At 32.2% G+C, this 21,832-nt stretch overlaps 1 protein-coding gene across 6 annotated transcripts in view; it reads right to left on the reverse strand.

Moving 5' to 3' along the window:
* The window catches only part of ATRNL1 (attractin like 1), a 718,480-nt gene that overhangs the window by 425,142 nt on the left and 271,506 nt on the right, over positions 1-21,832 (reverse strand). For 5 of the 6 annotated variants that reach the window (XM_073240354.1, XM_073240353.1, XM_073240352.1 and 2 more), the window contains exons 22-24: positions 15,302-15,396; positions 3,088-3,166; positions 996-1,153 (exon numbers count right to left, since the gene is read on the reverse strand). In XM_073240354.1, the coding sequence (XP_073096455.1) occupies positions 996-1,153; positions 3,088-3,166; positions 15,302-15,396 (332 nt within the window). The remainder of the gene's footprint in view (positions 1-995; positions 1,154-3,087; positions 3,167-15,301; positions 15,397-21,832) is intronic. The other variant, XM_073240356.1, reaches the window with a different exon arrangement.

Here is a 21,832-nt window from a genome sequence, read left to right on the forward strand (position 1 = left end):
AATAATAATCATCATCATCATCATCATCATCATCAAGGGAGAAATGTGGGCTCCACATATAAATCAAGTATAAAAATCAAACGAATTTTCATAGTTGACCTGATTGTTTATAGTTCATGATGCGTGATCAAAACCAAAAGTTTCTGTGATGACTGCCCTTGTACTGTTCACCATGTAAGAACTTATTCACTATGTAAGAATTTGTTCACCATGTGAGAACTTGTTCGTTATGCTTCAGAAGATTTGTAGACTTATGAGAATTAGGCTTGGGGTGAATTAATGATTGTGCATTGAGCATTGACTCCCCTGTACAGAATTTTATTGTTGTTAACGACCATTTGATCAATAAATATGAGAGATGCCCTCTCAAAAAAAAAAACATAAATTAAGAATACCGACCTTGATGATTTCAATAAAGAAAGAACATCCTATTTCCTAGCAATAAATCTGAATCCTTTAGCAACCTATCACCTTACACAATAAAAATGAAAGATACAGTATATATAGACAACATAAATAAATCATTGTGAAGAGGTTGTGGGTCTTAAAGGACTAATTCTTAAATACTGCTAATCCTAAATTTTTAAAGAAATTTTAGATTATGTTCAGTATATAATAAAGCAAAAAACAAATTACTAAACACCGCAAGTAATTTCAAGAGGGGTTGTAAGAAAAGAATAGCTACTTAACCCTCAGTTGAAGTATACAATTAATCAGAAAACCCAAACAATCTAGTTATTTCAAGTTTTGGTGTATTGTTTTAAGAATACAATTTCATTGAAACATTACATTCTTTAGTTCATTCAATATTATCTGTATGAACTTTTTTATAGAGACATTCTTCATCACAGACATTCATGTACCCTTTTTATTAAGGGTCAAAAATGCTTTCATATTGTTTAAAACAAATTTATATCATCAATTTGAACAAAAACAGCATCGTTTTTCTACTGAAAATACTTGATGGTCATTAATTATGTATTACTAACACTTACCTGTATTTTAATAGGCCAAGAAAAGTTGCTGGTGTACACATAGAATGTAATGTTAGGATTGCTTCTGAAGTTAAATTTTTCATAGGAAAAACTATCTTTGTATTCCTTTATATTTGTCTTAGAAACAATAGGAGTCTCTTCCCCAGATATTGTTCCAGCTAAAATGTAAATAACAAATTTTGTAAAATTCATATTAGGAAATGGGAATTTTTATGAGCCTATAAATATATATTGTACTTAATTTTTAAAACTATACTTACAAGAATGTAATCATCAAAATAAACTCATGTTCACAATTTACAATGAAAAAGAAAAAAATAAGTAATTTTGTCATAAACAATGGAAATAAATATAGTATAAAATTATTTTTTAAAATGATTTCACTGATTACGTGCTATATGTACTAGGCACTGGCTTAAATACTTTATATTATTTTCTAATACCAATTTATCATAGACTTATCAATCTCTTTTTCTCCAATTGCAACCTGAGTCTCAGGAAGATTAAAGCACTTGCCTCAAGTCTATAGCTACTGAATGCTAAATTCTTCTTGGAAACTCAGGTATATGTGGTTCCAGAACCTGAGTTCTTTCTACTTATTGCTCCACAGAGCCTTTTGAAACAAATCAAGGCATATTTCACATGTCTTAATCCAATTAAAAAATGGGAAAGAAATCAAGTCATTTGTCTTAACACAAATTAAACAATCACTACTTCAAATAAATTGGGAGGAGGCTAGAATTTTAAACATGAGCTAAATGCTCAATTACTTAAACACATATTGGGAACTCAATAAATGTTTACTGGAATTAATGTAATGGAACAAAACATTTCCAACAATCTTACCAAGCCTTCCACCTTAACAAACAGTAAAAATAGTTAGAATTAGTAAACTGAGAAACTGAATTCATTTATAACAGATCACCTATTCTAAATTACTTTGGATGTATGTTAAAAACGCAAATTTCCTGATCCCATCTCCCAACCTGATAAATTAAAACTTCTGAGATTTGTTTCTGCGAATCTGAAAGTTACAAGTGACTTCTTGCATAGTAAAATCAGGGTTTTAAAATGATCACAGAGGTTTTATACGTTTTTGTTGACAATTTAAAAACCCTCCTAGAGTCAGTTTATTGCACAGAAATAAATTTCAAATTAACAGTACAAGTTTTCATGAATTACTAATGAATGAAACTCACAGTGCCAAGATTTTATTTTGTGTTTGGCACTGTTCTAACAAAACATCTATATATATGCCTGAACTTCTCACTTTTTACACATGAGTTCCAGAATTGCAATAGCTCTTCACTCTTGAATTCTGTTTTTCATGGTTTACATATTAAAATAGCATAAAGACTTAATTTTCAGAAATCAAATATGGATTTCTAAGAAGTTATAGATTTTCTTTAAAAAAGTTTTCAACATTTTATGCAAAAGTGTATCTTTGATATAGAAAAGAAAAAGCAACAGAATTACCTAAAATGTAAATACAAAAAAGGTAAGCATACTTCTTCATGACCCAACATAGAGATTTGTACTCCGTCTTAGTTATATTTTTAAAAGTCAAGTTTCAATTTACAAACCTTATTATGGAAGACATATTAAGCATAGACTTTTGTTAACCCTGATCTCAGGATCAAAGCTGACAAGGGGGATAGCATATTTCTAATCCTGAAAGTAATCAATAAGTTCTTAACTTATCTTCTGCATGCACAGAAGAATTTTAGTATTTTATGTCAATGTTTAAGTTGATAATTAAATTTATAGCTTCAATAGTGAGTCACATAATTGAAATATCTCTTTAGTGATTAAAGAGGTAATCTATCTTAAAACCATGGCAATTCATAAGACTGCCATTTTAACAAATTAAGTAGAATAAAATATTTGTTACCCACCTAATTTAATTGAATAAAGGAAAAAGGCAAATAAGTAAAACAGTTTTATTAATACTACTTATTATTTATACCTGAAAGAGCACAATGATTAGAGAACACAATATTCTTAAAATATCGATTATTCAAATTAACAGTAAAAGGTCATGTTAGACATGCTAGGAGCAAATGTGAAAGACATGCTAACAAAATTCTCTTACCTGTTGAACCAACTGACCATGTAATGTTGAGATTAAAGTTGTTTGATGCATTTATTGAAATATCCAAATTCTTATTTGACTACAAAAAAGAAAATATTAAGGATAGAAAAAACTTCATATCATACTACATAGATATGTTTAATGATTTAATTATGTCTATGCTATATTTCTCAAACTCTACTGAATTGTGTGAAAATTCAACTAAGCAAGTATAGATGCCAAATATACTTTTTTATTGAAAAAACTATAGGTAATAATTCAAAAGTAGATTTAAAGTTCCTATTATCTTCTCTACTACAATTTGTACTTCTGTATATAAGTCAGAGGCTGCTATAATTCAATATTGGTATTTTGATTATCTTTGGTTACCTGTATTTATTATTTAAATGATGCAGTTTTGCACCAGTCCAAAGTAATTTTACAGTAATATAAGATTGTTTTGTTGAAATACTTACTATTAGCTGCATATTGTATTATTGTACACATATTGTTTATTGAAAAAAATACTTAAAATGTGTAAACCAAAATGTTTAGGTAAAAATGTGAACCTACTTTAGGAAAAAGAGATGATATCATTTAAATATCGGTATAAAGGAGCACTGAAGAATTTTGTCAGTCAACCTCTTTCTTGTCATTCATTAATAGAATACAGACCATTTGCATTTAGTTTCAAGGAAACAAATGGCTAAGATATTTCTTTAAATGTTACTATATTACTCCAAGAGATGACAAATAGAGAGTACACATACTGTAACTATTTAGTCTTACAGAAAGGCAAAGAATGATAGTCATATTAAATAAGTTTAGCTTCAGATCCAAAGTGTTTTAAAATATACATAAAAGACTCATAAGAAAAGCACTATTGCTACGTAAGACCTGGCTACTTAAAAAATTAAAATTCATTCCTTAGTATTACTATATTTTCCTAAATAAATCAGGTAAGCCAATAGAAAATATGTCTATAATTTTCTAAATGGCTCTTAAAGAAAGTAAGTCTATAAGCAATTAAGCTCCCCATATCTAATATGACAGTAATATAACATGTCTTAGGGGAAATTGACTGAAAGACATGGCCCTTCTCTGGTGGACAGGAGTAGAGAGGAACACCATAAAAGGCAAGACTGCTGCATAATGTATGATGGCCATCCCATTTAAATAATACACTAAGATCCAATTTTTTACCTCTGACTAACATCTACTCTTAATGATCTATACAGACAGAGGGACAGTTGGGCCTCTATGAAGAACTATTAGCAATGCTCTATAACCATCACAAGACAATCTCTTTTACAGTTTCTAGTAAGCAAATACAGATTCAAGAAGAATGGTCATTTTGAAAAAGCATGCAAAATATAATATGTTATAAGATTGAACATTTATCATACAGATTTTTCGGGGTAGTGTTCATTAGTATTGCAGAGATAGCATCTAAAAATTCAACATAATTAAAGAAAAATAAAGTCTGAGAGTCTAAATAAATATGATATTTCATAAGGATATTGCATTATTCAACGGTCATACTCATTAACATCCATGAATGTAAGAATGAAGTTAGCTTATTGAGTTCAATTGATAAGCTGTTAAGGTGTCTTCTACCATATGTACCACAAAACTGTCAAAACTTCTCAAAACTTTCCTACTTCTGTTAATATATGACTGAAAACAGTTGACAGTGATTTAAGATAATGTCATTACTAATGACTAATAATAAATGAGAAATGCTTCTGTGTCAGCAAGCAGACAGCTCTACTCAACAGACCATGCTGTTCAGGTGTGCTAAGCAACATGTACATTTATAATTGTATTAAAGAAAACTCACATCCAAAGAGAAGAAACATCTCTGAAAACAAATATTAATTTATGTCACCATAATGAAGTAATAAATCCTGAAAACAATTACTGCTTCATACTCATTAAATCATGTTCATGAGACACTGAAACAAATTAATGAAGAGGGTGCACTGATGAGTCAGATGACCTTGGGTTCATATCTTAGCTCTTTAACATACATGCTTATTGATTTATGGAAAGTTACCTGACTTCCTAAAAATCAGTTTCCTTATCTCTAAAATGGGGATATATGACGACCTCCCTAAAGAATTTCTTGTGAACATTAAATAATTTCTCAAAAAGGTACCATGGTTTCAGGTCACAGTGCTGATAATGGTAGTGTTGTTGATATTATTAGATCTGGTAACACAGATTGTCTTTCTTTTCTTCTTCATCTCCACCAGGGAACTCAGGAAGGTGTGCATACTGGCATATGAGAAGGGTTGATTTTTACTATTAATGAAATGGTTCAAAATAGTTGGTTTTTTATGAAAACAAAAAATAGTAGACAAAATGTACCCCAAAAAACTTAAATCATTATTTGTATCTTGAAGCCACATCTTCGTTATTGTGTGTGCCTTATTTTAGATGGAGGAATTTGAAAATAACTGCTATTGTTGCTAAAAAGGTCACCCAGATTTTCCAATAGATACAGAAAACTATACAGCTCTTCTTGAATTTTTAGTTCATCCTCTTTATTGCAAGTTTAGGCATTACTGAAATACATGGTACCATAATTAAAGCCCTATAAAATACACTTAAGGTCAAGGAAAAAATTCTGGACTAAAAGAAGTGATAGTGTGATTATCATTGTAAATGACAAAATCAGTCATTTAGAACACTGTTTGTTAGATCTGGATAAGTTCAGTAAGGTCACATTATATAGGAAACTACTCCAACTATTGTTCACATGAAAGCACTGGTTAGAAGTGATACATAGTGGGTAAGAATTAAATCTGTTGTCAAATGTAGGTAATGCATAATTAATTAATGTAACTATTTTTTATTATTTTTTTATGTAGGATAAGTAGGAAGCCCTGACCAATAACCCATATTAATTTCAGAATTGTTCTTAGTTAAATAACTCTTTAGCTGTAAATTATTTTTGTATAATTGTAAATTACATATAATGAGGTTATAAGCATTCTTAATGGCACCCCTCATTACAGTATAGCATTCTTTAGTTTCAAAGAACATGTGTCTGGGCTCTTCAGTTGGACAAAATAATAGAAAACCCTGAAGTTGTCACATTTCGAAGAACTCAAGGACATCTGGAAATTGAAAAAGGAGAGACTAGTCAAGAAAGAAGCAACTAGAATCATGGTTAATCTTGACCTATGCATATGACACTATGAAAATTACTGGAGATGAATATTATTCACCCACATTTTGAGTCATATATCCCACATATATTAAATTTCTTATATCCTCAAAGAACTCCATAAGTTTGGAATTACTGTCAAACATTCAAGAAGTCAATGGTAAAGAATGAAATTCTGATACACGCTAAAACATGGATGAAGCTTGGAAACATTAGGCTACATGAAATATTCCAGACAAAAAGAACAAATATTGTAAGATTACACGTAGGAGGAGGTACCTAGAATACACAAATTAATAGAGACAGAAAGTAGAACAAAGGTTATCAGGGGCTGGAGCAGGGAGGGGTGGGGACTTACTGCTTAATAGATACACAGATGGTACATGTGAAAAATCTTGGTGATGGTGGTGTTGGTTGCAAAACACTATAAATGTACTTAATGCCACTGAATTGTACACCTAAAAATAGTTAAAATAATTGTATTTTATGTATATTTTACCATAATAATAAGTCGATGGTAATTATAATGAACTTATAAAAAGCTTTCCTATCACACTGATAGACGTGGTTTCTGACATAGCATTGGCGTCTTTGTGAAAACACACATCAGTGAAGAGACGATCATACTTGCAGGAAAACATTTTTAAAAATCCTTATTTAAAAGTCAAAACTTTAAACATATTCCCAAGTATATAGGCATTCCTTAGAATCTAAAGAATAAGGAGAAATATAGAATGAACTATTCTACTTTATTTTGGAGGAAGGCTCCTATTCTACTAGAAAAGAAAAATTTTAGAGATTATATTATTTGTTGACAAGTCCAATAAAATATTTTAGAGTGAAGAAGCTAGAAAATGTCAGGATATATTGGAGGATTCACTTATTTCAAAAATTATTAAAATATATGAAATGTATTTAAAAAGTGAGTTAATATATAATAAGAATACAGCAATAGTGTGATATTAGCAAGGTGGTGAAATAAGAAGTCACAGCCCTATCCCCCATAAAAACATCAATTTAACAACGATATGTGGACCAAAATACCTTTATGAGAGGACTAAAATTCAGTTAAAAAGTTGCAATACCAAAGATGACTACAAAACCAAGAAGAGTCAAATTATAATGGTTAACAAGAGCTATTTCACTTTACTCATGTCAGTCCCTGCCCCAGGACAGCATAGCTCAGCATCAGAGGAATAACCTCTGTTTATGACTGCTCCTTGAGAGGAAATGGAGTATAGCATGCACCCAACATCCTTGGCCTTTAATAGCACTGCCCAAAGGACCTATTTGTGTCTTGCCTCACTCAGAACACTAAGAAAACAAGCAAAGATTATACATATGATAGCAGCTAAGGACAAAGGAAATAAGTGGTTGACTTACTGCAGCCAGCATGACTCAGTGAAACTGGGAAAAGGCACACAACCCTGAGACCTCTCCCCCAGATGGGAGTAAGAGGAATGAAGCAATTTAATGTCCTGGACTTTCTGCATCCTGCACTGTCACAGGGGAAAAGGGTGGGAAGCACACTATGATCAGCATGGTTCTGTGAGATTGAAAGAAAACACGCAATTCTGAGACTTCTCTACCATGAGAGGAAGAGAGGAGGGAATCATGATCATCCATAACAAAGGTTTGAGATGCTCTCAGTATCTCTAGCTGGGCTGGTTGATGAAGTTCTTTCCTGTTGAAGCCAGTCCATAAAGACTGGGCGAAGTAGCTGTTTCCTCAAATGAAAAGCTAGCAATGAAAATGATGCAATTTAAAGCTACAAGGAAAATGAAAGATAAGGAAATATGACACAACCAAAGGAAGAAAAAAATTCCAGGAACTGACTATAAAGAATTGGAGCTCTAAAAGTCCCTGGCAAAAAAAAATAAAAATAACTGTATTGAAGAAGGTAAAAGGGAGAAATAAGAGACCATAGGAAGATAACTAAATGAAATTAAGGAAATGATACATGAGCAAAATGAAAATAGTAACAGAGACAGAACTATAAAAAAGAATCAAACAGAAATTCTGGAGCAGAAGAACACAATAACTCAACTGAACAATTCAATAAAGAGCTTCAAATAACAGACTTAAGCAAGCAGAAGAAAGAATCAGTGAGCTAAGGTGAATCATTTGAAATTACCTAGTCAGAGAACCAAAGAAGAAAAAAAAAAAGGAGAAAGGCTAAAGAAAGCTTAATGTACTTATAGGACACAATAAAGGTAATCAATATATACACCATGAGAGTCCCATAAGGAGAAGAAAGAAAGAGGAAGAAATCTTATTTAAAGAAATATTAGCCCTAAATACCCTACATCTGAAGAGAGGAATAGGCATTAGATTTATGAAACTGGAAGAATCAAAGTGGATAAATCCAAAGAAATCACACCAAGACATGTTCTAATCAAATTGCTAAAAATCATAGGTAAAGAAAGAATTTTGAAAGCCTCAAGAGAAAAATGACTTGTTACATACAGTGGGGTTCATAAGGCAATCAGTGAATTTTTAGCAGAAACTTTGCAAGCCAGAAGAGATGGGAATGACATATTCAAAGTTTTGAAAGAAAAAAAAATCTGCTGACCAACAATACTGTGCCCAGTAAAACTGTCCTTAAAAATATAGTGACATAGACTTTCCCAGACAATGGAAGGAGAGAGTTCATCACCACTAAACCTGCCTTACAAGAAATGCTAAATTGTTATGACATCAATAACAAAGTGCATGTAGGGTGAGAGGAAATAGAAGTATAAAATGTTTGTATATGATTGAAGTTAAGTTGTTATCAGCTTAAAGTAGACTTCTCATAACTGCAAGGTGTTGTATGTAAAAGCTTCATGATAACTACAAAGAATATACCTATAGAAAATACACAAAAAAGAGAGAGTAAGAAATCACTACCAAAAAAAAAATCAATGAAATACAAAGGATGATAGCAAGAGAGCAAAAGGGAATGAAAGAACTGTAAGACAGAGAACAACTAACAAAATGACGAAAGTAAGTTCACCCATATCAATAATCACTTTAAAACATAACGGATTAAACTCCCCAGTCAAAGGACACAGGGTGGATGACTGGATTTAAAAAACAATACAAACAATACACTGTCTCAGAAAGACTCACTTTAGATTTAAGTCTATACTCATATATAGACTAAAAGTGAAGGGATGGAAAAAGATATTCCATGAAAATGCTAAAAAATAAGAGAAGAAATAGCTATATATATATATGAGAAAAAATTGACTTTAATTAGAAAACTTTAACAAGAGATAAAGACATCATATAATGGTAAATGGGTCAATTCATGAGGAAGATATGACAATTACAAATATACATGCACCCACTATAAAAGCACCTAAATAAATAAAACACTGACATAACTACAGGAAAAAATTGACAAGAACAGAATAATAGTAAGAGACTTCAATACCATATTTCAATAATCAATAGGACATTCAAAGAGAAAATCAATACAGAAAAAGTAGATTTGAAAAACACAGAACAAATGAACCTAACAAACATATACAACATTCCACCTAACCACAACAGAATACATCTTCTGTTCTTATGCACATAGAGTACTTTCCAGAATATATTATTAGTTAGGTCATAAAACAAGTCTTAACAAATTTAATATTGAAAACATAAATTATCTTTTCTGAACTAAATGGACTGAAACAAGGAATCAATAGTGGAGCAAAATTGGAAAGTTCACAAATATGTGGAAATTAAACTACACACTCCTGAACAAATGGGTCAAAATGATAATCAAAGGGAAATTAAAATGGAAAATTAACATACCAAAACCTATGGGATGCAGCAAAAGCAGTTCAAAGAGGGAATTTACAGTGGCAAAAGCTTACATTAAAAGAGAAGAGAGATCTCAAGTAAACTTCACTTTCCACGTTAATAAACTAATAAAATGAGGAACAAGAATAAACCATGTCCAAAGTCAGCAGAAAAAAGTATTAAAAAATAGAAAAAAGCAACAGTGTTGGTTTTGAAAGGTAAACAAAACTGATGAGAGCTTTAGCAAGACTAATAATAAAAGAGTGAGGGCAAGTAAAATCATAAACAAAAATGTAGCCATTACAATGAGTGCCACAGAAATAAAAAGGGTCATAAGAGACTACTATGAATAATTATATACCAACAAACTGGAAAGCCTAAAAAAAAATTAATTCCTAGAAAAATACAAAATACTATCCTAAAATTAATATGGAATCAAAAAAGACACCAAAAATCAAAACAATCTTGAGAAAAAAGAACCAAAGCTGGAGGCATCACACTAGGTTTATCAGGCATCAATAATCCTGATAAACATGAATGCTAAAAAAACACTCAACAAAAAGACTGAATCATGGAAAAATTAAAAATCTGAACAGATCAATAACATGTATGGGAATTCAGTAATCAAAAACCTCCCAAAAAAGAAAAGCTCAGGAACAAATGACTACACTGGTGAATTCTACCAAACATTTAAAGAATTAATACCAATCCTTCTTAAACTCTTTCAAAAAAAGAGGAGGGAATACTTCCAAACGCACTTCATGAGGCAGAAAACATTCTGATTCCAAAGACAGACAAAGACACAAGAAAAGGAAACTATAGGCCAACAACCCTGATAAACACGAATGCCAAAAAAACACTCAACAAAATATTAGCAAACTAAATGCAATGGCACATTGAAAGGATCATTTGCCAAGATACGGTGGACTTTATCCCTGGAATGAAAGGGTGTTTCAACATGCACAAATCAATTAATGTGATACACCACATTAGCAGAATTAAACATTAAAGTCAAAATCATCTCAACAAATACAGACAAAACATTTGACAAAATTCATCATCCTTTTGTGATACAAACTCTCAAAAAATTAGATACAGAAGGAATGTAACTCAACATAATAAGGGCTGTATGTGAGAAGACCCTGGTGAACATCATAATCAATGTGGAAAAATGGAAAACTTTTCCTCTATGATCAGGAATGAGACAAGGATGCCAATTTTTAACACTTCGATTTAAAAAAATCATGGAAGAAGCCCTAGCCAAAGCAATTAGGTAAGAGAAAGAAGAGGCATCCAAATCAAGCAATAAGGAAGATAATTTCTGTTTGTAGATTACATAACTTTTTGAGTAGAAAAACCTAAAGAGTCCACACACACACACAAAAAAAAAACTATTATAACCAATAAGCAAATTCAGTAAGGTTTCAGAATACAAAATCAACAGGTAAAATTCAGGGTTTATTTTATACAATAGCAGTAAGTTATGTGAAAGGAAAATTAAGAAGTGATCACATCTACAACAGCAGCCAAAAGAATAAATACTCAGGAATAAACATAATCAGGAGGTGAATGATTTGTACACTGACATTTATGAAACATTGATGAAATAAAGAAGATACAAATAATGGAAAGATACCCTGTGTTCACATGTTTAAATGTCCATATTACACAATGCAATTTACAAATTCAGTGCTATCCCATCAAAATTCCAAAGGCATTTTTACAGAAATATAAAAAATACTATCCTAAAATTAACATGGAATCGAAAAAGACACCAAAAATCAAAACAATCTTGAGAAAAAAGAACCAAAGCTGGAGGCATCACACTTCCTGCTTTCAAACTGTGTAACAGAGCTCAGTAGTGACAACGCATGGTAGTGGCATAAATGCAGACATGTAGGAAAACAGAGTAAGTAGAAAGCCCAGAAAAACGCACACATATATCATCAGCTAATCTCCAATGAAGGTGCCAAGAATGCAAAATGGGGAGAGGATAGCCTCTTCAACAAATGGGTGTTGGGAGAACTGTGTAGCCAAATAAAAGTAATGAAATTGACCCTCACTGGGTCAGTCCATTAAGCCAGCTAGAACAAAAAAATACCACAGACATAGAACAAAAATACCAAAGAACAATTATTATCACTAAAATAAACAAATTTCAGAAATTTATTTCTCACACATCTGGAGGGTGAGAATTCCAAGATAAAATTGCCAGCAAATTTGGTGACTGATGAGTTTTATAAACAAACCTCTCTCTTTGCTGTGTCCTCACATGATGGGGTAGAGGTACTCTTTCGGGACTTTTATGAGGGCACTAATCCCACCTCTGGGTGTTCCACCTTCATGGCCTAATTACCCAAATGACTCGCCTCTAAATACCATCACATTGACTGCAAGGAATTAACACATGAACTTGGGTGGAGGGAGGGGGACAAAGATTCAGTCCATAGTATTTATCTCATATCATACACAGAAACAACTCAAAGTGGATTAAAGACTTTGTTAATCTCCAAAATACATAAGGAACCACTACAACTCAAGAAAAACAAAACAAAAATAAATAACCAAATTAAAAAATGGGGAAAGGACTCAGACATCTCTCCAGAAAAGACATATATATATATATATATATATATATATGGATAACAGGTACAAGAAAAGATGCTCAGCATCATAAATCATCAGGGAACTTAAAATTGAAACCATAGTTAGATATCATCTCATATCTGTTAGGATGGCTATTATCCAAAAAAAAAAAAAAATAGATAAGCTTTGGAGAGGAGGTGGAGGAACTGGAACTCTTGTGCACTACTAGTGGGAATGTAAAAATGGTGTAGCCATTATGGAAAGGAGTATAAAGGTTTCTCAAAGCAAAAGCAGAACTCCCATATGATCACATAATCCCATTTTGGAATATGTATCCAAAAGAATTAAATCAGGCTCTTGAAGAGACAGCTGCACCACTATCTTCACTGCAGCATTATTCACAATCATCATGAGAGGGATATGATCCAAATATCCATTGACAGATGAAGGGATTAAGAAGATGTGAAAGCTCCTTGACATCAATCTTGGCAATGATTTTTTAGATTTTACGCCAAAAGCAAAAATAAACAAGCTGGGACTACATCAAACTAAAAAGATTTTATACTGCAAAGGAAATAATAAAATGAAAAGGAAACCTAATGAATGGGAGAAAATATTTATATATCATAGATCTGCTAAGGGGCTAATATCCAAAATATATAAAGAACTCATACAACTCAACAGCAAAAAAAAAAAAAATCCACAAGCAATCTGTTTAAACAGTGAACAAAGGATCTGAATAGACATCTTCCCAAAGAAGACATACAGATGGCCCAACAGGTTCATGAAAAGATGCTCAACCTCACTAATCACCAAGGAAATGCAAATCAAAACCACAATGAGGTATTACCTCACATCTGTTAGAACAGCTATTATTAAAGAGACAAGAAATAACAAGTGCTGGCAAGGATGTGGAGTAAAGGGAACCCTTGTGCATTGTTGGTGGGAATGTAAATTGGTGTAGTCACTATGGAAGACAGAATGGTAATTCCTCAAAAACTTATAAATAGAACTACCATAAGATCCAGAAATGCCACTCTGGGTATGTATTCAAAAGAAACAAAATCATTAACTCAGACAGCCCAGGTTCACTGTAACATTATTTACAACCAAGATACAGAAGTGACTTAAGTGTCCAAGAACAGATGAAAGGATAAAGAAATTGTGGCATATACATATATATGTATGTATCAAATGAAATGGTATTCAACCATAAAAAAGAAGGAAATCTTGCCATTTGCCAGTACATGGATGGGCCTTGAGTGCATTATGCCAAGTGAAATAAATTAGAGAAAGACAAATACCATTTGTTCTCACAGGTATAATCTAAAAGCAATAAACAATCAAAAAAAACCTCAAGCTTGTAAGTACAGAGAACATATCGGTGGTTGCAAGAAGTGGGGGGAGGAGGACATGGGGAGTTGTTTAATGCATTTACAGAGTCAGTACATAAGATTAATCCATTCTGGAGATTGTTGTGCAACTTAGAACCTGTAGTTCACAATACTGTATTGTACGCTTAAAAACATGTTAGAGTCGATTTCATGTTCTAACCACAAAAAGAGTAATACAAAATTTCACATGACATCTTCATTTTGAAAGAATTATTTTTAGTTTCAAAAGAACTAAAATTCTACCCAAAGAAACTATATGGTTGATATTTCCATTCCCTGTTTTTTTTAACTTTATAAAGTCTCAGATGGACATTATATGTGTATTATTTCTAAACAAACTTGGAGCCTCTTCCTGAATTGGTGGTCTGGTATTAATATTCATAATTAATCTTTCATACCTTTAAATTTCATAAACTTACAAAACTGTATCACTAATACCATATGTTGTTAAAAAGAAGCTAACATTCCATTAGGCTAAGTGAAATAAGTCAGAGAACGACAAATATTATATGATGTCATTACATGTAGGATCGAAAAAAGCCAGACTCGTAGAAACAGAGAGTAGAATGGTGGTTACCACGGGGCGGGGGTTGGGTAACTGGGAAGATAGTGTTTAAGGGTACAAACTTACAAGATAAATAAGCCTGAGATCTAATGAACAGCATAGTGATTACAAAAACAATACTGTATTGTAAACTTCAAAACTGAGGTTAGATTTTATTCACACCACAAAAAAAGAAATGATAATCATGTGACAAGATAGAGGTGTTTCCAAATGCTATAGTGGTTATCATAGTAGAATATGTAATTTATCAAATCAACATGTTGCACACTTTAAACTTACACAATGTAGTATGTCAATTATAGCTCAATAAAAATTAAAGAGAAAAACAAGCCAGTGTTCATATACTCAGAAAAACCAGTGGATTTAGAAAAAAGACAATGAAAACTGACTATCTAACAGAGTATAAGAAAACGGGAATATAGCATGTTTTAAATTTATGGATTTTATTTTCAAATAGGACTACTTCCAGTTTAAGAGCATAATTAGAGGCACAGTGTCATAAGTCTGAAAATATAATTAAAATAATATATCATTTAAATTGTAGGACTGTATGTGAAATCTGAAACATCAAATTCACAAATTCTCTGAATCACAAGGATGCCTATGTTTTAAGATTAACAGATTAATCTTTCTACAAAAGCCCTACAGAATAATTCTGAGAAGATATAAATGAAAGATGATGAAAAGTTGTATACCTTGATATTAATATAATTATGTTAAAAAGTTAAATTATCTTCTCACCTGTTCTGGGTTTGCTATGAAATTTATGGCAGTATGGTGGCGATCATCTTCCTGTAATAAGCTGAAGGTAAACTGATAGTCAATCAAAAGGCTGTCTGTGGGGGAAAAGAAATACAATATGTACTTTTAAAAACTGTTTAGTAAACAAAAGTTAGGTGAAAGCATACTGTATATCAGTATTCAAAGTAATTATCATTCATTCCTAGTGGCCTATTCAACACTGGCAAATATAAATCTTTGTCATCAAGCAGCAATACAGATGTAGAAGAAAAAAGTAAAATACAGATGTAGAAAAAGTACTCAATCTTTAGTGATTCATTTATTACTTCTGTTGTCATTACTAAAGTTCTACAAACATTGTAGACATTCTGGAAACTACTCAGAAGTAAGAAAATATAAATCATCTGTACTCTTACCAGAGAAAAATACAGGTAATATTTTGGTGCATTTTATTTCAGTTAAAATTTTTTAGATAGAATGATAGGCATACATTGTGGTATCTAACTTTCATAAAACCAAAATCCTTTGCAAACATGAATTTCAATAGCTAAATAATACTTCATCATATGAAACCAAGGTGAAACATTTGAATGTTTATACGTCATAAATAGCTTCATATATTATACTAGGGTGAAGAATTACTTATTATGTTATACTGTCACCTTTACAAAATATTTCAAATGATTTTAAACAGAGATGGCTTCTATTTTTTGGATATATGCCTTTCAGGTTATACCCTCAGTCATTAAACACTATTAAAATAAAAAGTGAAGATAGCAATATCACTGGATTTACTGTTAAAATTATCATGGCATCATTCTTTATGCTGCTTACTATATACTTTATAAGATACACTCTATGTATTTCTTGAATAACTTAGTGTAAGGGAACACTTCGCCTTTGTAAGAATTTAGAGGCATCCTTATATGTGATATTGCAATAGGCTCACAGTTCCGAATTTTATGACTGCCAGAAACTGCAAAGGTAAATTCAACAGGCCAGTACTGTTCTAGGCACTGGAAATACAAAAAAGATTAAAAATCCTATTCTCATAAAACTTATATTCTATTGGAGGGACCCATAAATTAATAAATAATTAAAGTATATAGTGTAACAGATGATGACAATTGTTTTGAAGAAGAATAAACCAGTGAAGGGAAGGGAAATTGCCATCAGGGTAGGAGTATGTTTACCATTTGAAAAGGAGCACTTAGAGAGCAAAGATAGTAAAGACATAAGCCATGGAGTTTTCTAGTGAAAACATAGTCCAGACAGAAGAAACAGGTACAAAAACCTCCCAGAAAAAAATAAGACTTAACTGTAAAGAGGCCACGGCAGGAATGTAGGCCAGAGGGGATGGTGGCGAGGATAAAAGCACTGGAGGTTATGAGAAGAGGTCAGACACATGGAATGTATTTGGAAGGTACAACATTCAGGATTAGACAATTAATAGATATAGCATTTGAAAGAAAGAAACGAAAAGTGGGGTTTTTTTTGTTTGTTATTGATCCAAGATCAACCAAAATGTCAGTGTGAACTGAGATGGGTAGGATGAACAGGGCTTTTGTTGTTGGAAGTTGTGTGAATAGTTAGGAGCTTAATTCTGAAGATGCTAAGTTTGAGTTATTAAATAACCAAGTGATATGTTGAGTTGAGCTCAAGAGCATGTCTACTAGATAACAATTTGGAATTTGTCAGTGTTTGAGATGGAATTTAAATCCATGGAGCCTGGAAATCACCAGCTGTAGATAGAGAAGAGGTCCTAGGGATGAGGCAGACCAATGTTAAATAAGTGGATCCTCACAAGGTACCAGTAAAGGAGACTAAGGGGGGGAAACCCACGAGATAGGAATAAAAACAGAATTTAGTGTCATAGCACAAGTAAATATAGTGCCTAAAAATGGGAATAGTGATCACCTCAGTCATTTGCAACTGACAGGTTCAGAAGTAGGGCTGAAACACTGAGGAAAGATAATACCTATTCAGAATGAAGGAAAAATACTACTGAGGAAAAGTAAACACTTCAAAACTTTTTTCAAAAGTAAATATTATAATAGAATCAGAAAATAAAAAAATTAAAACATAAGGCTGAATCAGTGCTGTGAAGGTTAAATCCAAAGAATAGAACAGAGATGGAAATCACTCAAGAGGAATAAAAGACACAGAAATTTTCAATAGATGAAAAACTAATGCTGTTAAAGCAGACATCATAACAAACTGAAAAGAAGTACATATATTTTAAATATATGATAGAAAAAAATCATTTGAAGACAGAAACCTGAATTTTGAAAGGAAATACCTTATATAAAAGATGAAGAGAATCTGGTATTATTCATAACCTGAAAGCAAAAATAACCCAAATGTCCATCAATTGGTGAATGGTAAACAAACCGTGATTACAACCATACTATGGAATATTATTTCACCATAAAGAGAAATGAAGTGCCTGATATACCTGATATAATATGGATGAACCTTGAAAACATGATAAACAAAAGGAGCCAGTCACAAAAGACCACAAAAGATCACATTTATGTGATATGGCGAGTAAACAAACCCAGAGACAGAAGAAAGGTTGCTGGGGGCTGGAGGAAGGGAGAATGAGGAGCGACTGCTAATGTAGACGATTTCTCCTATAGTGATGGAAATGTTCTCAAATGAATGGTGATGGTTGCACACCTTTATGAATATACTAAAAAAACCCTTAAATTGTATTCTTTAAAAGGGTGAGGTTTTGGCATATGAATTATATTTCAATAAATTTGTCATAAAAAAAGTGCTTTGACATCCAGGCCTATCCATGTGGGCATGTGCGGAGATGTGCACGCATGCGCGCGCACACACACACACACAAAGCACATTCACACAGACAAATTATTTATAAACAAAGATTAAGCAAGATGCCAAGTTTTCTTAAGTAACAACATACGTCAAAACACATGAAACCAAGGCAGAATTTGTGGAATATGTGTACTCAGCCATGTTATATACATAGAAAAACAACATAAGGATAATTTCAGGTAAGCAAAGGTCCAAAAAGTATATGATCTACACCTTCACCTTGAAAAAATTTTTTTCATACACATACTACAACTAAGAGAAAAAATACAAAAATGGAAATAGGTCTGGCAGTGAATAGATGACAGATTTGAAGTTAGAATAAAGGAAAAAAACAGTTATATTTTTATGTCTAAAATCAGATTATTTACCAAGAAATATAAAACAAATAAAAGCTACTAAAATAATAAACAATTCCAGTATGTAACCAGATATAATATAAAAATATAAATACCTACGTGCTTATTTTGGGACTACTGTATAACATTGGTGATTATGTCTATCTCTCCACCAAAAAACAGCACACGGCCTTAATTACTATAAGTACATGGTTAGCCCCACTATCTATTACCTCCAGACCCCTTTCAATTCATATTCTTTGCTTAGAATAAACTGTCCTGAGAGTACAGTGTTGAGTCCTGTAAGCCTTTTTATAAACTGAATACATGATAATCACTACTTAACTAAAGTACATGTAGAAATTGAAGTCAAGAATGATGTTAATAGAGACAATAAGAAGACAATGAGGCAGGTAAAAGAACTATTAAATGTGTAAAATATTAAATGGAGTGCACAGGATTTCCATAAAAGGCAGAAACAAGAAGTGGAATATTGTTTCAATAGAGATGACATTTTTGACCAGCTAATGAAAACAAATTATTTGTCAATGTCAAAGGGAGCAAGGCAGATACTAACCCCATGTCTAGATTCTAAGATAATAACATTGGGAAAGATAATAGTCAATACTTCCCTAGCAGACAGTTTTCAGGATATATCAAATTTCAGTTAAAGCAAGATAGTAACATTCCAAAAAAGGGAGTAAGAATATACCTGGTGATTTAATTTTTAAAAAGTACTTTTTAACAAATAGAAAGAAACAATAGTACCCCAGAACAAGTGAGCATACTTAACTCCAGGACCATGGTTCTAAATACAAGGTTCAAATACAAGGAACAATGCCTTCCTGCAAAAATAGTTGATTCCAAGACTCAGGCAAGGAAAATACAAAACATACAAAGAAGAGTATGAAATATTCTGTAGTGACAGAAAATAAGGACATGCTCAGAAATTGATGGAGTCATGCTAAAGGACACAGAAGCCAATTTGAAGGGGTTCCCAAAGCGAACACTAGAGCAATTACTAAAATAAATGATAGTAATTTAATGTAAGCCATAAAAATAAAATACATATCCATAGGTTCACACTGTTATAAACAAATAATTGAATTAACAAATAAATGAGGGAGAAAGGGCAGCTCTTCCTTATACTTAACAAAAAAATTTATAGTTAATAAATGCAGAAGAAATGATGGAGTAAAAATCACCATTTGGAAAGCACTTTAATAATAGTTCTTTCAGGTAAGAATAATCAATGTATGATAAAATTGTAGGTGATGATAGTATGGTGAGAAATAGGATATTTACATAATCTCAAAGAATTTCCCCACAATATACTCATTAAGTACAAAAGGAAACAGTAACTCTAGAGTGGAAAAACTAGCAGATACCACACAGTAGCCAGTGATCAAAGATAACAGTATCAATAATGCAACAAACTGATATCATATGCTTTCCAATAGGATACTCTGAGAAAGACACACATCATTTCTGTGGTATTGTTACTAAAAATGCATAACTTTAATCATGAAAAAAACATCAGACAAATCCAAATTAAAGGATATGCTGTAAAATAACTGTCTAACACTTTTCAGGGGCCAAGGTCATAAAAATATTTGCAAATTTTTCTAAGTCTCAACTTACTTCACATTGAAAATTTAAAAGAATTTTTTTAAAAGGTGCCTATAAATCTCGAGTTTCATCCATGTGTATATTGAAGGACTTCCATCCAATCATTGATGGACATTTAAGTCCATCAATGTTTCCACATCTTAGCTATTCTGAATAGTGTGGTTGTGAACACTGGAATGCTATTTATTATGTCTTTAAGATCCTGATATAAATTCCTTTGGATAAATACTAGAAGTGGGATTGCTAGAGCTATGTGAAATAAACCAGCTGCAGAAGGACAAATATTGCATGATTCCACTTATATAAAGTATCTTAATTAGTCAAAGTCATAGATCAGAGAAGAGCATGGTACTTGCCTGGGGCTGGGGAAGGGGGAAAGGGGTCTTCAGCCTATCAGTGTCAGTTTCTAGTCAACAGACATAAAGTCTCAATTATGCAAGATGAATACACTCCAGGGAACTGCTGTACAACACTGTTCCTACAGTTAGCAATACTGTACTGTACACTTAAAATTTTGGTAAGAAGGGAGATTTCATGTTACAATAAAATAAGACAAATTTTAATTTAACTTAAATAAGTGCCAATATGGAAAAAAATGATGAATAAAATTACCTTACAACTATGGCATGCTGATAGAGGAGAACAGATAATGACATCATAAAGATATTAAGGATAAATTAAAGAATAATACTTTTGAGAAATATTCCCTTTGCAATGCCGTATTTGGAAAAAAGACAAATACACAAAAGCATATGTTAGTTTCTTACTGTTGCTATAATAAATTACTACAAACTTAGTGACTTAAAACAATATGAATTTATTCTCTGATAGTTCTGGAAATCTGAAAAAATTTTACAGGGTAAAGCCAAGCCTTTAGGAATGGTTCGTTATGGGGGCACTCAAATAGAATCCATTTCCTTGCCTTTTCCAACTTGTAAAGATTTCTCATTCCTTGACTCATGGCCCCTTCCTTCTATTTCTCCAACCTACTTCCTTCAATCACCTCTCTCACTACTATAGTTAAATCTTCCTCTGCCCCCCTTTCATAAGAACACTTGCGATTACACTTGGTACACCAGGATAATCTCCCCATCTCAAGATCCTTAGTTTAATCATATCTGTGAATTCCCTTTTACCACTTAAGGTAATATAATCATATTTCAGATACTGGGCTATCGACATCTTTGGTGGGGAGGGGGCATTCATTCTTCAGCCTACCACAGTATCAGTACATAGATAAAAGGCTGGGAAAATACCTAATATGATGTTACCAACAATTTTCTCTGGGCAAAGGAATTACCAGTGATTTTAATTTGTCTTTTTGCCTATCTCTTTTCTAGAATGAATATGCCTTTCTTCCATAACTGGGTCAAAAGGGGGTCAGAGAACTTTTTTCTTTGATCCTTGATCTTTAGTGTGTTTTTCACATGATTTACACCTAGGCATTAAGTAATTAGATTTATGTGGTTATATACCTTCCCCAAAATGGTATATTTCACTTCTAATTCAATTACTTCTGCAGTACAGGTTAACAAAAACATATTAAATAATCAGTTTCTCTTCCAGTGTTCTCTGGCTACAGCACACCAAAGGTGAAGATCCAACACACAATAGCAGATTTTTTTTAGTTAATTCAGTCAGTAGTGTACCAGCAGCAATGGAGCAAAAAAAACTGGCTGCTATTTACTACAAAGAATTAACAAAAAATCATATACAAAACTAAGCT

The sequence above is a fragment of the Manis javanica genome, chromosome 7 (assembly GCF_040802235.1).
Source record: "Manis javanica isolate MJ-LG chromosome 7, MJ_LKY, whole genome shotgun sequence".
NCBI lineage: Eukaryota > Metazoa > Chordata > Mammalia > Pholidota > Manidae > Manis > Manis javanica.